Source organism: Tinamus guttatus, unplaced genomic scaffold, assembly GCF_059628265.1.
Source record: "Tinamus guttatus ecotype Peru unplaced genomic scaffold, ASM5962826v1 Tinamus_guttatus_pri_ptg000198l, whole genome shotgun sequence".
NCBI lineage: Eukaryota > Metazoa > Chordata > Aves > Tinamiformes > Tinamidae > Tinamus > Tinamus guttatus.
The window spans coordinates 645,388-662,894 of NW_028288732.1; the positions used below are offsets into that span (position 1 = coordinate 645,388).

Genomic DNA, 17,507 nt, shown 5'->3' on the forward strand with positions numbered 1-17,507 from the left:
GCTGCACACCAGAGAGCTGTAGAAAGTTCCTTCTACTCGCTTTATTCCACAGCCAGAATTCCCCTGTCTTTCAACTGAAGTGGGTCAGCTGCTTGGATGAAGAGCTGCCCATCTCCTTCCTGAAGAGGTCAGGAGATTTGGCCTCCTCAAAGCAGTGCTTGAGAGCTGGCCTGAGGATGGAGCAGCTCAGGTGGTCGTACATGGTTCATTCAGGGAGAGGGAATCTCTCTGCCAGCCATGTGTAGACCTAGACAAATGTATGAATTTGATCTGCTTGCTTGATGTTTATCTGCTAGGATTTTCTGCGAATCTCTCGTTCCATGGAACTAGGTAAATCCACACGCATTTCCATAATGTGTGCAGTACTAACTCTGAAAAACACCTTGATAGAGCGTGTTTGTTGGTTTGCTTTTAAACAAAGCGGGGCCCGCACACGGCGGGTGTCTCACCCCTTCGCCTCCCTGCACCGATGCTGCCGTTCTGGCCAAGCTTCTCCTTCCCACAGCCGATTGCCAGCGCCCAGGCCTTGCCATGGCCTTTCCCCTCGGCTTGGGGTCTGAAACGGGATCCCTTGCTGACAGGCTCTCTGTTTCCCTGGCTAAATTTAGGCCTTAAATCAGCCCTTTCTAATTAAAGAGAAAAAGGCATACAAACACGTTGGTCCATCTCACTGAAAGACAGCTGATACTGTCCTGAACATCAAGGTGAAATGCAGGGAATGGCATTGCAGAAGGCCAAGGTATATCTTCATGTCTAGGTTATAGCCCCATTTTCAACTTTTGCTGCCCCAAGATACCTCCCTCGACAAGTCAGTCATCGTGTTGCATCTGTCAGCCTGGCCTGTGGCAGCCAAGACACACAGAACAGTATCTGTGAGTGGTTTCTTTGCTCGCTGACTTACCTCAATCTGCCAGAGCGTTTTTGTGTGATGCAGATATTCCCTCACATTTTTTTCTGGGCTTTGCTTTTCAGCAGCATGTGGTTTTATCATCTTCCCTTCCCCCTCTTTCCCTCCTTCAGATCATGCAGACTTTTAACTGTGTGCTCCTTTTTTTCACCCACTTCATCTCATCCAGTGTTCAATACTGTAAATTGTACATGTGCAATAATTAGCTAAATAGTTTGCTTAATGGCCCGGCTCTAATTTTACCCTGGCAAATCTTTCTCAAATCTCAGGCCTTGATTCCACCTTCATTTGCCTCCACATCTGGGATTGTACCTGCATTTTTGGGGTAGTGAAATGTTGTGGCCCCTTCCTTTTTCCCCAAGGCAGCTGCTGGGCACTGCTGTGTGCTGGGTTTGTCTTTGCCAGCCAGCTGTGGTTGCCACTTAGCACATGGCCTCATGTTCTCTTTTGCTCCTTGCTGATATTTAAATCCAAGTTAATACATCAGTATCTATTTCATATTTCCCTTCCTCGGTCTGTCTCTCTAACTGGCCTGAAACTCTCTGTGGACCACCATGGCTACTGAAGATCCGTGTTGCTATTTCCATATGTTCCTTCCTCCCAGCCCTTCCCACCTCCATGCCTATTATTGCCAAGCTTAATTGCATGAGAAAATTCCTTTGCCTTGCCCCTCCTGCCTTTTCTTGCTATATGGGTCTTTTTCGAGCTCTTGTTCCCATCATCTATGAATTTAATTTTTATTGTCACATCAGATGCCAGGATGCTCTTGTGCTGTTGCAAATCTCCATGGCAAAAGGACGAATGAAATAAGGTGCTGCTAGATCATGGACTTGTGCTTGTAAAAACGTCCAAGGTCCCTCTTTTTAAGAGACTGCTGCCCTCCGTGTCTGAGGGGCTTCGAGTCCGTTCGGAGGCGCATAGGCAAGTTTTACTTGGCACAAATACTTTTGTGTTTGTTTAAATCGCTGCAGTGCTTGTTGCTTTTGGCTGCTGCCGTCTTGTCAGTTATTGCTTTGCAGCTTCCTCGTGAAGGTGTAAATGTAAGAATCTGAATCTGATTTCTTTTTGGGCTCCCAACTTCCACGTGAACTCCTTTTAGAAAGCCTCCAGTCAGCCTCTCAAACCAGGAAGATGTGCAAAACAAGGCAATTTCTGTTTGCGGGCAGCTAGTGTGAATATTGGGCTTATGGATAGAGTTATTTGTGGTTTGTGTGCGCCATAAATTTTACGAAGGACACATTTTTCTCTTTTTATTAATCTGATACTGGTTGAGTCATATTTTCTTTAGACCAACATCAACCTTTTGTGAACTTCAGCTAATGTACTTGCTTTGTCAATAATTTTTTTTATAAATCACTGGGTTCAGTGGAATTGTGCTGGATTTGAACTTCATTCTGGGTGTGCAATTAACATCTGAGACTTGTTCAACAACTGCACATTTGTTGGGTGAAAGCTGTGAAAACAAAGTTAGATGCTGATTACAGTAATATATTCTCTGCTTCTTTGCAGTACAGCCCATGTTTTGATAATCTGTTTTGTTCTTTAAAATTATGTCTACTTACCCACTTGCCTGTTGCTTTAACATGGGACTCAAAAATTAACATGGCTGTCTACAATGTGCAAAGGATATTAAAGAAAAATCCTTTTTGAAGGTCATCTAATTGTGTGGCCATTTAAACTGCACTGAATTGCACTGACTTCCTTTTGTTCCCCCAAATCTCCCTGTTTTAGGAAAAAGATTGCTACAAATAACATAACAATCTCTAGCAATTGTTTCCTTTCTGCAGTGACCTGAATGTTTCTCTGCAAATTACTAAACAAAGAAGAAAAATGTTGATGGATCTCACACAAGCAAGGAGGAAAGCAGCACATGGTTATCCCCTCGGTGAAGCAGGGATGTGAGGGTAGCTTGCGAGCTGTCTCTGCTGCTCTGCCTTGGGAAGGATCTTTGGGATCCTCCACAAAATTGATCTAAGGAATCAATTTTCCCTTAAACTTGCAATATCCAGAATGGTTTTGATTTCCTAAACACTCTGTTGCTGTTCTTGATTCTGTACAACTTGGGCAGATGCTCAGAGCTGGTGATGCTAATGCTCTTTGGTGCCTTATTGGCAGGAATTTGCAGTTCAAATCCAGCCCCTCACAAACCATAAAAATGATTTGCCTGGGCTGCTTCATGACCCTTCTGGGCACAATATGTGTTTATAGAGTAAGGCAAAAAGTGGTGTTATGCTCTCCAGTGAAAAAAGTAGCAATTTTGCCTGCTGCTTGTAGGGACAAAGGAAAAGGGATCAATGTTTTGTTCAACTTCTCTTGTTCTTCGTCTGTGCAAAGGCCAGGAGGTAAATAGCTTTTTGATTGCAGGTTGTTTGATTATAACACCGTGTACTTTTTCTGCCTGGCTTGGATTTGACCAGAGATGACTGAGCCATCCTGATATAAAGAAATTTCTGGAGTTTTTCTCTTAGTTTGCTCAGCTGTGAAGACTCTGTGCAGCTCTGAGCCCTCATGGAGGGCAGGGAGAAGAGCAGTGCCCCCAGAGCCCTGCACAGCAATGGGATTTCTGAGTGGGGAAGGAGGGGATATCTGTGAGATTGGTATGAGCAGGATGGAGAATCAAATCAGTGACTCATAAAGACCCCTGGAAAAGCTCAGGCAAGGAACTGTAGCTGTAAATTATTCTAGTCAATATATTAAGATGGTAGTTTCAAATAGCTTCCAGTCTTGCAACTACTCTGTGGATAGGTAGGATATATCTGTGCTCTCTTAAGCTCTTGCCTTGTGCTCCCGAATTGCCAGGGCACTGTGTGGAAAGGGAAGGTAGGGATGGTGGGGAAATCCATGCCAGTCCTGGAGCCAAGTGTCCTGGCAGCCATCAGCACGTTTGGAGAATGAACATTGCAGTGGGGTGCCTGATAACTTGAATTACTTTGCAGAGCAAGCAAGATCTGAGGTTTTTCCCTTCGATGCAGCACAGTGTAATTTGTGTTCCTGAACTATTCATATCACCTAGATTTGGCAGCAAGTAGCATAGCAGCTGAGAGATTTAGCAGATAAAGTATTCATGCTTTGTGGAAGCTGCTAGCCTTACACTGGAGAGAGGCACATTTGCTGTCTTTCCCGTTCCCCTGAATTTCTGCCAAATATTCCTTCTCTCTGCTGTACGTTGCACTTTCCTAATGGGATTGGAGGGTGATCTGACGGAGGCTGTGTTTTGCTGCAATACACTTCCATGGAACAGCAGGATCTCCGCGTAACGCAGTGTACTTATTTAATGTTTTGCAGTCTTGAGGCTGCCAGCATCGGATTCATCATCATCATAGACAGACGACGGGACAAATGGAGTGCAGTCAAGGCATCGCTGACACGAATAGCAGTAAGTGCCTGCCTTCGTTTTTTATCTTCCAGAAATTAAAATTATCCGCTGAATCTTCAGCGGAGGATACAGTCTCATGAGCTCACTTTCAGCTCTTTATTTTAGCTGTTGATGCAGTTTCTCCCCAATCCCTGAGGTCATGCATGTTAACCAGGAGATGGAGGAAGCTGCAGTAACAGATTGCCAACCTTGTTTACTGCTGAATTAGGACAGATTTCTAATTTGCCAGGACAGATTTGTTATTTTCCAGTATGACTGTGCTATTAAGTCTAGTGATCTGAAGTGGGTTCCCAGAAGTAGGAGAGTAGCAGAGTCTCCCCTCTGTGCACCGAGAGAAGCGACAGCAGGGCCTGCTTGGGAAAGAAGGATGCCAAGGGACTTAGGTTTATCCGGTGGTAGGTGATCTATCTCAGAAAAAATGTCCTAAGATGGCTCATTTGGGCAGGTCAGAGTTAAGCTGATTTTCAGTGCTAATAAAAGCAGATGCTGTTGTAGGTGTGTTATCTGGAACGTGTGCTCTGCAAGGAACAACAGCTTTTATGTAGCCCTTGGTTGCATCAGCTCTGAGGTTTAGGGTAGAGGGATGTCCAAGGTGACTTAAAGTCCCCTCAGGGAGTGTGGATCAAGCTGGCTTTCATTTATTGTTCGTTTATCTTCCTTCTCCTAGAAATTGTTCTTTGTGGTGCTTGATGAGCTCAGGAAAGGGCTGCAGGAGAGATTTGCCTGGGTGTTGTGAACGGGGCCAAGCCTGAGGAAAGTGCCGGGTGGCTGTGTGTGGGCAACACTTAGGATGTTAAAAAAAGCTAAAAGAATTAGAAAACCCTTTGCAGGGTGTGAAGATAGGTCAGTCAACTTGGGAAATCCATCTGTGCCACCTGCTCCTGTCACCAAGTGCCGTGCAGGTCACCAGCTTTGTGCAGGGAGCTGCTCTTGCCCTGGGGTGGCTGCAGCCTGGGCAGGGGGAAGCTGTGGTGGGGTTGGCACCGGCTCCCGTCTGGGAGCAGGGAAGGAGAAGGGATGGCTGGCGCAGAAGCTTCAGAGTTTGTGACAAACCTTTATGAAAACCCACTGCATGGCCGGGCACTAAAACCCTGCGCTGGTCTGTCCTCTGCCCGCGGTGGGACAGGTCGAGGGTGGATGTGTCCTGCCCGTGTTGGCCTTCCCGCAAGGCCGAGTTGTACCTTCTAACAGTTTGGTGTTCCTTGCAGGGCGCGTTTCCAGGAAACCTGCAGCTGGTGTTTGTCCTGCGGCCCTCCCGCTTTATCCAAAGGACAATCGCTGACATCGGCATTAAACTCTATCGGGATGACTTTAAAATGAAGGTACCGGTAAGCATGCATATTTTTTGGTCCATGCATACTCCTTATCTCCATGTCTGCAGTTCCTAGGTGTCAGCAAACTTCTCATAACCCATAATTATCATTTGATTGCAAGTGCCAGTCAGGGGCTTTGATCTGGATCTGCGCAGCGTATACAGTATCAGGAAGATTGAGCTGAAACCTGAATGAGGTCGAACGAGCTTTGAGATGCATGTGGGAATGTTTGCAACTAGCTTCATTATGTGCATCAGATGACTTTTTTTGGCTTTCATTCCAGTGGTGGGGACATACTGGAAAAAGAGCAGAACCTGTTTGTGTATTTAGCAGTGCCTGCTTAAGTTGTGTTTGTGGGATTTGCCACTATTAGTCGCAGTAATGGCAAAGAGTTAACTATTGCTGGAGGTTTAGCAGGATTTGAATGCACATGTTCCCATGTAGAAAATCATTTTTGCTGCAAACTGGGTTGAAGTCGTGTCATCTCAGCTGTTCTCTCCGAGGAGCTGTTCCCACGTTGTAGGCGGGGATCTCATCACTGCAGTGACAAACACGTGGTTGGGGTGGCCACGCTGCGAAGGCTGCGCTGAACCCTGTGCTGGTTTGTGTGTCATCCACAATGTTGAGAATCCGACAGGGGCTGTTGAGAATCAGACAGTGTCCTGGTTACGAGTTTGCAGGAAATTGCCTCTCTCTGATGTCTTTTATGGTCCCCACCCACGCAAGGTTCATAGCTGGCTTTGTGCTTCCTTTCTCCCTACCTGACACGTGCTGGGCTGGTGAGAATGTGATTTGCAGCAGATGATCCAACCTGAGACACTCTAAGTTTTGGATTGTTCTGTGTGAGTTCCTCGGGAGTTGTTCCTAACTGCGTGTTTGCCTGTGGTTTCAGGGCATTTTATAAATAAGCTTGCATGATGATTATTAATGGTATTTCATCTTGGAACAGGTTCATGCTGTGTTCCTTGCTGCTTTTACCAGAGTCACCTCACTTACTGTTTTGGATTTTGCTTCTGGCTTTAAATTGTTTTACAAAAGACCCATGGCTCTCCTCCAGCAAATACCAGACTCTGTCAATGCCTAAGTTTGAAGTTCAGATATTTAAGACACTTCTTGCTCCCGCTGAAGTATGAGACAGAAGCTTATTTATTAAAGGGGGAATGCAGAAAAGAAACTGTGAATATATTTTTTTGGTATTGTGGCTTAAATAGTACCATTATCTGTAGGCTGACAAGGATGCCTTTTCAGTACTAAATTGATATTAAAAATATATGTTCAAGTACAAAGCAAAATCTTGTGATTTTTTAGCCCTTAATTTTTTTTAATGGATGCTCCTGTAAGCCACAATTTGTTACTGTAGCAACTGCCAGGCACAACTTAATGAGAGAGGAGCATTTGCTAGCAGCTCAGCATCTTCTGTGCTTTTAGCCATTCCTTTGATGACAGGATGTCCTTTCAAGTTTGAAACCTCCAAGTCTAGAGGGGAGGGCACTTGCAGCAAGGATCAAGAACTGCAATAAGTATTTAAATAGGTCCTTCTTACAGACAGCAGAGTCAAGGCAGGAGTTTGGTTCCGAGTCCTTCTGGACATGCAAGCTTTGAGACACTCGGGGTATGTTCACACCGCTCTTAGCAGCCTTTCAGAAAACCAGGAGCGAGGGGTCCTTGTTGCTCCATCTCCCTGCCTCCTGCCCACGTGGCTGCTTGCAGCCTGCCCTCAACAGCCTTGAGATATTCTAGGTTGCTTGGTGCTCTCTTTGCAGCTCACCTTAGAAAGACCACCTGGATATGCACCTACTGAGCCCAGCTTCAGAGCTGCTGAAGTTATTGGGAGAGGAAAGAATCTATTTGTTCTGCTAAAAAATAGCATCCTGCATGCCAAGTGTTAAGAGCAGGGCCAAAGAGTCCTGATCCCAAGGGAACTATCCTTACTGGGGAACTACATACCAATACCATTCCTTAATACCATTATAAGCCTTTAAGCCATTTGCAGATTTGTGCATGTTGTGCATTTGGCATTGTGACAATGTTAATGCCATAACTGGGCCATGAATATGTTGCGTTTCCTATAACAACTAGAATAAATATGAATAAGGGCCAGACCAGGAACATGCAAAAGAGGCTACAAGAGTGTGGCATGAATTTGATAAGAAAACACAGAGTTCATCTGAGCTATCAGGATGCAAATATGTTCAATAAAATAGATCTGCTGAGTTAAATCAACATTAGATTGAATACAAACCAGAAGATCAAATAGGAGCAACAGAGAGGCCAAAATAATAAAACCAGACACAATATGAAAATGCAGGGTTTATATGGCTTACTAGCATATAAATGTGATAAGGCTGATAAAAACCTGTGGAAGAAAATTTTGAGAAACTGCCTCTTCCCAGGAACAAGATATGAGGGTTCAGCCAAGATAAAATCTGGAAAACAGTGAGGGCCACACAGAGACATGGCTCCAGTGTCTCTCCAGCATCTGTTGCTGCAGATTGGCTGTTTTTGCTGTGGTGAGGAGCGTGGGGCATGGTAGGACTTTGTAAGATCTGCCTCTTAGATGCTGAATGGCTCCCTGTTCCTCTCCTACTGAGATGCCTGTGGGGGGACGTAGCACCATATGTGGCTGTATTAAAAGATTTGCTTTGTCTCTTGGGCTGAATGTATCAGGTTAGAACAAACATCTTCACGGAAGCAAAATGCATGGCAGTTTTCTGCTGCAGCTTCAGTGAAGTTTGGAGCATCAAAAGATTTCTAACTTGTCAGCGAGCACTCTGTGGGGGAAGAGCCCTTATGTCTTCTTAGCCTTCGCGCTCCAGGCTGAGGTTAATCCAAGATGATCTAGGTTTTTGAGTCGTCTGGCTAAGATCATCCCAAAGCAGCTTTTGGTTTTACGTTCAGGGAGCAGCTCTCCCTTTAGCTTTGATGGAAGCTCCCAGTGCCGAAGGACCTGGGCTTGTTTATCCTGGAGAAGGGAAGGCTGGGAGGGGGCAACCCGACAACAGCTTTGCAATAGCTCTGAGCAGGCTGCTCACAGCCAGGTTGTGCATTTGCAGGAGGACGAGAGATGATAAAGTGAAACAACAGGGATCCTGACTCCATACAAGGAAAAACATTTTCACCATGAGAAGGATCACACAATGGATAAGGCTGCCTGGAGAGGTTTTGCAGTCCCAAATCTTGACGCTTTTTAGGATTCAGCTGGATACAGCCCTGAGCAACCTGGCCTGATCTCAAAGCCGACGCACCTTTGAGAAGGCTGGACTAGAGACCTCAGGTTCCTGCCAGCCTGAATTATTCTAGGATGACTCTCTAACCAACATTAGTTTACAAACTTGTTTAGGCTTGTTCCCAAGACTCTTCTTACAGCACTGTTCAGCTTAAAATGTACCTCTTCTTGCCTCTAAAAATCTATGCTCATCTCATTGTGCTCAGTGTTGCGCTGAACTTAGCTCTCTGTTGGAATTAATGCGTGCTAACAGGCGTAGCCACTTACCCTTCCTTAAACAGCAGAGCCATGTAATACATTTGACACATCTGTTAAAGCCTACGGCTTAAGATTTGTAGTCATTTGTGCCCAACACCTCATTTTCTGTTGTTGAAGTCGGAGTATTTTCTAGCTGTTAGGATAACAAGGTATAATTAAATTCATGTGTGTTTTTTGCATAACTGCTTGTGTCTTGTGTTGTTAGATACGACATTATTAGTTTTTGGCTAGCACTGTAAATGTTTACCTGAAGCTTATAGTGAATCTGGTTTTGCTTTCATGTAAGCAGACTAATGATGAGAGACGGTTCAGAATGAGAATAGGAATTCAGGTTTGTCTCTCCTTTCTCTTACATCATGATAAAATAGGAAAAGCACCAGTTGGTGAACACACAGTGACCCAAAATGATGCAAATGAAAGGAGAATTTTGTTCTTAGTCATCCAATTTCATTCAAGCATTTCCATGGATCGTGCTGTTGATCTTGAGGAAGTTGTTTAACCTGTTTCACAGTAAATAATGATTATCTACAGAACACAGAGATGGTTTGTCGAAATTTTAAGTGAATATCATAAATACCATACTTCTGTTCTCGTTGCATGTGCTTCATCCTCCACCTATCAGGGAGCAAGGTGGTATCAGCTTATGGATAGTTTTAAAATGACCGTGTGCATGTTGAGAAAGCAAAATGTAGAGCAAATAAACTGTGGCCATTACATGATAAATACATAATGAGAACTTACTAGCTATCGTGGAATTGCACTTTGGCTGTATATGTTAAAGGCAAATCCTCGAATCCTAGGAAGAGTGACCGGAAGGGCTCACGTTTCTGTCAGTTAATCCATCGTGTTGGGTTCCTCGTTTCAGATCATCATGCTGAATTCGGTCTCGGATCTGCACGGGTACATCGACAAGAGCCAGCTGACGCGCGAGCTGGGAGGAACCCTGGAGTACGGCCACAGCCAGTGGATCCACCACCGAACCGTGAGTGCTGGGGATGTCCCCTCGTGTCCGCGTCCGTGCCCAGGGCGGACCAGCTGATGGCCACAGAGCAAGCACCAAGGAACAACTCCCCAGCCACGTTTGAGCCTGCAGATTTTACTAGGGACTCATGAAAACAGGAAAGTTATGACCCAAAGGGAGAAGAGTAAATCCTGCCACAGCTTCTGACTTGAAACGGTTGATTTGTATTTCAGTTTCAAGCTGATCTGGGCTTTAACAGTGTCAGCATTCCTGCTCAGCAAGTCCTGTGGGCACGTTCTTAATTTTTGAATACTTGATGAAATTCATAGGCCTTCACATCGTGTTTGAAGTTGAATGTGTGCGTTAGCACTTTAATGAATCAAGGTTCAAGATTCTCACTTTAATGAGCAATTATATCCATGTTTTTAAGAGAAAAAAAATTTCAGGATACTGGATTTTATTTTTCTTTGTTTTCATCTCTGTGCTGTGTAAACATAACGCTCCAGCTGGGCCTCATTTCAGTAACCTGAGAACAATTAATAATTGCAGGAAGGCAGAAAAGGTTTTTATTCTGTTGGCTTTTAGGTAACTTGTTATTGGTTTGATAGTTCCTTTTTTTCAGGTTGGTTAACACCTCTCATTGGTGATCTTCAAAATAGTGTAAACAGTTCATTAAGTTGCCTAGAAAAGGTGTCAGCTTACGAAACACAGATTTCAGAGCATTATGGGCCAAAATGTGGTCTCATCCTATCTGAGTAAAAAGCTGAAAAGTTTGGATCGTGATACTGGAAACTGAATTAATTTCCCTGGGGCTGTAAGCAGCGTTTGCATCTGTGTGGGTCGACTTGCAAGAGGAGGGCATCAGAGTTCAGTACTAAGTAGCCCCATTTTTCACTATATTCTGAGCAAAATTGGGCTTTTGTCTGTTCCTCCTGACCTACAAACGAGACTTAAAACTCAGCGAAAGAATTTTTCTGAGTTGGCTTGGAAAAAGCCAAAACAGTTTACAGTTTGCTTGTTTATGAGACTTTGATCTCATGATATTTTCTGTGTACTAAACCAATACTCTTGTAGATTAAAATAGTATTGTCATTTTTGTGGTATTGTGTTCCATGCTTTACTGACCTTCTTGAGAACCACCAAATATTTTAGTCCTCTAAATATACAAATGCAGAATGCGAGTTTCTTTTCTAACACCAGCTCCTTATCTTCATGGCTGTGCTGACAGCAGTGAGGTTGGGATGGAGGTAGAAAGTGAACAGGCCTATCTGTCAAAAACGTAAAACCCAGGAAACTGCCCTTTCAGGAGGGGTGAGTCTCAAGAAATGTGTAGTATGTGAATTTTCAAATAGCTAAATCCTTGAAAAACATGAAAAGGGAGGAAGGTGGGTAAGAGGAGGTGTATTATTAAGAACAGTGCATTATTTGAGAGGGTAGAGTTTGATAAAAGATAGCCAGTTGGCCAAGTTTTGAGATGCGCGTGGATATGCAACCCAGAAATGTGGGGGTTACATTTATTTGAGCATTTTTACCAAACCCAAAGACTTGAGAACAAAAATTGCAGTCACAGTCTAGGAATAAGAAACACTCTGTTGCTCATGCCCACCAGATGGGCCGGGCAGGCGTGCTATTAGGCGGAGCACTAATGAGCTCCCCATACCTTGTGCCACCAGCCAAACCTCTGCGGGGCAGGAGGTTGTTATCAGGGAAACACCGGGCTCTGGAGCAGGTGACCTCCTAACTTGCTGAGCCGCTGTCTTCATCCCCTTTGCTGCTTCTCTTAGTGCTCTCATATCTTGCCCTACTGGCTTTCTTTTTTGTGTGTGTGTGTGAAACAGCTTCAAATCATTCCTGGGTAGTACTGGCTCTGCAATCTGTCTGTCTGGTTCTTGTTCTTCCTTTCTTACCTTGAATGACTTAATAAACCATGAGCTTTCCAGCTCACTGAGTACCTTTTGGCTTTAGCAAACAGGACCTGCTGTTGTGGATGGCTCTGCCTGTATCAGAAATGTGACATCTCAGGCAACGTTAATAGTTTCTGCACTGGGGAGGAACAGGCTTGAGCTGCTATGCACTGAGCCATGGTGTATGTGGGTCTGTGCTGCTGAAAGCAGGCATAAATTTATGGTGCAAAAAAAAGAAGGCTGTGAACCCTTCTAGCATTGCCTGGTGCAGGGCATGTTTCAGATGACATGATGGGGCAGCTGTGTGTCTTTGTAATGTAATTGGTCTCTGATGTCTCCCTTCTGAGTAAGGGTCTCCCTCTGCTTTGCTTTTCCATGCTCCAGAGCATATTTTTTACTCTTGTGGTTGCAGATGGGACGTTCCTATCATTGCAGGAGAAAGGAATGCAACTTCCACTGGCTTTGTAGTGTATGGGTTAAGAGCACCCTTCATTCTCTCAACTGACTCAAACCATAGTATGGTTAAGATCAGACAGTGTAAAGAAGGAGAGCTATAAGAGGCAGTGCCTCTGTCTTCTGTCCCTAAAGACATTAGCACATGACCATGCAAAAAATCTCTGTGAAGTTACTTGGTGTGAGATTCAAAGGTTTAAGTTGCATCTCATGAGTTTGATAAATATGTTTGAAAGTGTAGCATTCTTACCAAGCCTTCCTTGCTTTCCCTATCTGCAATAAAGCCACAGCATTCTGCAAGTTTTGTGTTGAGGGGGCACCCAAGGGATAGAGAAGCAGCCATGCTGCAATGGATGCATTTTCCATTGGCAGCAAGTAACTCTTGTATTTGTGTCCTAATATGAACAGATGGGAGGGAGTGACTGGAATACACCGAGTACGGTCAGACAGGACCGAGATGCACAGTCTGAGAAGTGTGGGGAGGCAGATTGCTGCTGTATACAGACTGTGACTGTATAAAGATACTTTTTAAAAGTTCTGTGTGCTTTTGGTGTCTCCTCAACTTAAATAAAGCCTTAATTAAAATATTTAAAAAAACAACAGATTCTCCCAGCAAGCATGGGCAGAGAATGTGAAGTTTCAGTCTCAGCTTTGAAGCTGATGCCCGCTGTGGTTTTGTTGTCTGTTAAGCCCTGGGAGTTTCCCAGCTGGTTTATGAAGATGAATTTGTAAATCTGTGGAAAATATCTTTTTGGCACAGGATTTAATCTGTAGCTTGTAGCAGATCTACCCACAGGAGGCAACTTGGGCAGCTTTGCAGGCATGCAGTGCTCACATGTCTGAAGGTCTAAGCTTGTTACCAAGCTAAGGGAAAATAACCAGTGTGTGACTCTGTGACCCTCCTGCTCTTCCAGGCTATTGAAAACTTTGCAATGACAGTAAAAACAACAGCACAGATGCTGCAGACCTTCGGGACAGACCTAGCAGAGACTGAACTTCCCAATGATGTGAAGTGCACGGAGGAGCTCCTCTCAGCCCATACTGACCACCACAGCAAGCTGAAGGTGAATGTTGTCACGTGCTGAAAGCCCTATCAGTGTGATGTATGATTCTGGATTTAGCAAAATTTTCCACCATCATCAGTCCATCAGCTGAAACAACTGAAGGGGAGAGAAACCTGGGTTCAGGAGTTGATGACTGTCATATCTTGGGAGAATTTAAAAAATAATAAAATTTAAAAAAAACGTTGGGGTATGTTTAACCTCAGAAAAAAAAAATCTGTTGCCTCAGGATTGAACAGAAGAAAAAAAAATCACTGTTTCAGTTATTTCAGTAAAAGAACAAAAAAGATCATGAGCTTGGGCTGGATATGAAGAACAGATTTTTACCAATCAAAGCAGTAAGGTTCTGGAACACTCTTGCTGTGTGGTTGGTTTGGAGATGGCCTTTCATTGGGGTTGAAAGGGCTATAAAGTTGTCTGGAGTAAGCAGATCTGTCCCAGCTCTGTGTTTGCGTTGCTGCAAACAGAATTGGCACTGATTCCGCCTTCACGAATATAGGAAATAAATAAACAGATAATAGGAAATAAATAAGCAAATAGTCATTCTCTTTCTCCAGCAGGCATGTGACTAATAATTGTTTCAGAGTGTTAGGAATTACAATAGCTGTCAGAAAAATCTTGCAGGGGCTTTGCCTACTGCTGGAGACTGGATAGAAAGAGTACTCAGACTTCTGGAGGCTGCAGATCTCTACTGATTTTAGTCTTGCTCGTGTCCCAGCACAGGGAGAGGTGACCAGCCTTGTGCAGCAGCAGAAAAGATCTCTGCAAAAGGCTGACGACAGAACATTTCCATGCCAGCACCCTAGGAAACCCATCCTGAAAATGATGCAGAGGAAGAAAGTGCAGTGGTGGAAAATCTGGGTAGAGGATTCAGTGGTGTGAAAGTGAATTCTTCACTGACTTGGAGAGTGAGCAAAGCTGCTTTCTCCCATGTAGCTCTCCAGTCACATAGACCCCTTCCAGCTGGGTCTGCCACACGGGGGGTGTTCTGTCCTGCTCTCTTCTAACTGGCATGAGCTATAGCATCTCCAAGATTTGATGATGTTCCACTGTGGAATCCCTATCTTCCAGGAAAGTAATAAAGATTGTGTTTCACAGATATCCCCTCATGACTTAAAAATAGATTTCAGGACAATGTCGTGCTCTGGTTACAAAGCCATCTGCGCTAAGGGACTGTGCTGCAGTCCAAACTCAGCCTCTCCCATAAAACCTGGAAGACAACTGGGTACCAAAGCAGCCTTCTCCAAAATGTAACTGCTCAAATAAACAAAAGTTTGCCCACTGCCTCCACTTGTGCTTATTTGGTCCTCTTTATTGGATTTCCTGAGTGTCAAATCATTGTTACTGCATCTTCCCTTGTGCATATGGAATTTGACAGAGTAGTTAACTGTTACCTAGAGTCGTGCAGTGGTCTGCAGTCTCCTCCAGCTGACATGTTAATTTTTGAGCCCTCTTTCTCTTTTCATGGCTCTCTGTTCATGCTGGGAAGGACACCTTCTTCTGAGGATGACTCCCTGAGAGCTGACATGCTGTAGCTCAGCGCAGCAAGGCTTTTCTTAAGGAAATTCCTTTAAGAAGTGCAATGTCTCAGCACTGTAAGCTCACTGAACAATCTGCAGGATGAGTTTCATTTGTGCCAGAGTATTTATTTTGTTATGAAAGTTGCCAAGGCAAAAACCCAATCTGCTTGGAAATTATGCACTTTTTCCTTCTCAGGAAATATCGCATCTACCATTCCCACTGAAGAGACTTAGTCTCTCCATTTCTAGAAAGACCATGTAATTCTTGATAAACATTTCTATTTTGCTCCAACTTTTTAATAGCTACAAAAGAATCCTCCTTTAGCATTACCATATTGTCCACCTGGCCTATGTGAGCACCACTGGGTGAGTACACAAATGTATGTGGCTTGTTTTTTCCCCTCAGGATGAGCTGAAACTAGCAGTGAAGCAGGGGGCCACCCTACTGACATGCATTAGGGAGCCAGTCACCCGAAGCGCCAACAGCAAACTCAGCCCAGATGAACTGGAAAATGTGGCAACAGTGGAAAGGTCGGTGAAGCTAGATTACTTTGAAGCTAATTGAAGAAGTGCATGTGTAATTTAGGTCCTCATTTAAATATAGGGACTGTGAATTCCCGCTAGTTTGCAGTTACTCGCTGTTTATTGGATAGGTAACTGAGAGAAGACAGTGGTTATAAGATGTTTCTTGACAAAATTGGCCAGGCAAATTCAAACAGGTCCTGAATGCTTTTGGTTGGACCACTAACTATCTGACTGAGGTTTAATGTAGGACTTTATTTTCCCCACAATATGCACATCCTCCAAATTTCTGTGCCTGTTGAGAAAGTGACACTTAAAGCCATGTGTGATGAGGGGGAATATGCCTGGGGGATGAAGAAGATACGCAAAATAAACCCCTGCACGGCTGCATAAGGGGAGAGAGAAACCCCTGTGCCTTCCTACAGTCCTGGTTATTGCCATAACCTTTAAGCACCGTGTAGAAATTTCTCCCTGCCCTGTGATGCCATAGAAAGAGAAATGTCATGTTAGTGTTTCACAGAGTTTTGTAGGAATAAAATTGCCAAAAATAAAGCTGAGTTGCTATTTTTCACTGAGTACTTTAAAATCTGAAATTAGTCATCCCCAAACAATTCGTGATTCATCCTGAATTCATCAAGTTTTGATTAAAAACATATTTTTCAGAGATCAGTTGAAAACACTGCTGTGCTTTTAAGAGGAATAGAAGGGAGGTAGCAGTGTTTACCCTGGTTCTTTGGTGATTCCAACACTGGCTCAGCCTGTAGGACACCAGGTTCAGCCTCCTGCTTGCCCAAAATTTTCTCTTGGAACTGTTCCATGTTGTAGAATATTTAACTGACCATTTAGAGACTGTGTGAGGAGGATGACTCACTGGTCTGGTGTGTCACATGCATTACTCAGGAGAGGGAACACCTTGATATTAATTCCTTTTCCCCAAAAAAAAAAAAAAAAAAAAAAAAAAAAAAAAAAAAAGCTTAATTATCTACACCAAGTGGAACGCTGTCAATAGCAGGCATTATGAGCCTCTAATCTTGTGGTGGGGGCAGGCAGATTGGGAAAAAATGATTTAGTTATTGCCTATTTCTGGTGGCCAAAGAAACTGAACAACAAATAGTAGAGTTCTGCTTTAATTATTCTGTAAATTAATGATTGCATCATATTTGATCTGCATCAACTTGAGTTGGATTGGGTGAAGAATTCTTTGAAGAATTAGGTGGAAGCTGAGAGAAAGCCACACGGGGCTTCCAGCACATGGATCAGCACCACATTCCTGTTGCAGGACAGGAGGCAGCTGCCACTGTTGGAGCCATGTGGTTGTCACTTGTCAGTCATGTTCCTCCCTGTCCCCTTGCAAATATTCTGCTTTTGCTTAAGGGAGAGTTGACACACATCTTGTTTTGCTACTTACATAGGTGTAGGTTCCCCACCATCTCTTGTTCTGTAATGTACTATATGTACTATAGGAGATAAGTAAGTGCTTTTCACTCTATTTTTAACAGGTTATTGGCTCAGTTGGATGAAACAGAAAAGGCTTTCGATCAATTTTGGACCAAGCATCACCTAAAATTGGAACAATGCCTGCAGCTTCGGCACTTTGAACATGATTTTAGAGAGGTATATCCTTTGTTTATTATGTCTAGCTGTTTTAGGGTAAATATGTTCAAACTTTAAGCTATAGTTACAGTATACTGGCAGTCCAGAAAAAAAGGTTGCAAGAGAAACCACTGCTTATAAAATAGGAAGAGCATACACTGAGATGAAACAACAAAATGAAAATTTTGCCAGCTATCACATATCTTAGAACATTTAAATAAGGTACAGTGAGGAAGGTACCAGCCTGCTAGGTTAAATGGGAAACACCAACTTCTTCATAAATCATTGTGTGTTTATGAGCGATATGTTACCGTATATCACACCTTCTGTGATGGTAAGTGCTCAGTCCTACCTAAGTCCCAGTCTGTGAAATTCAATTCAGCAAGCCTCGTTATCAGCTCTGAAGATGGAAT

At 43.8% G+C, this 17,507-nt stretch overlaps 1 protein-coding gene across 7 annotated transcripts in view; it reads left to right on the forward strand.

Annotated features, from left to right (window-relative positions):
* MCF2L2 (MCF.2 cell line derived transforming sequence-like 2) overlaps positions 1–17,507 on the forward strand; it is a 135,004-nt gene that overhangs the window by 25,922 nt on the left and 91,575 nt on the right. For 6 of the 7 annotated variants that reach the window (XM_088523851.1, XM_088523853.1, XM_088523854.1 and 3 more), the window contains exons 4-9: positions 4,193–4,283; positions 5,492–5,611; positions 9,946–10,062; positions 13,313–13,462; positions 15,386–15,510; positions 17,001–17,115. In XM_088523851.1, the coding sequence (XP_088379977.1) occupies positions 4,193–4,283; positions 5,492–5,611; positions 9,946–10,062; positions 13,313–13,462; positions 15,386–15,510; positions 17,001–17,115 (718 nt within the window). The remainder of the gene's footprint in view (positions 1–4,192; positions 4,284–5,491; positions 5,612–9,945; positions 10,063–13,312; positions 13,463–15,385; positions 15,511–17,000; positions 17,116–17,507) is intronic. The other variant, XM_088523852.1, reaches the window with a different exon arrangement.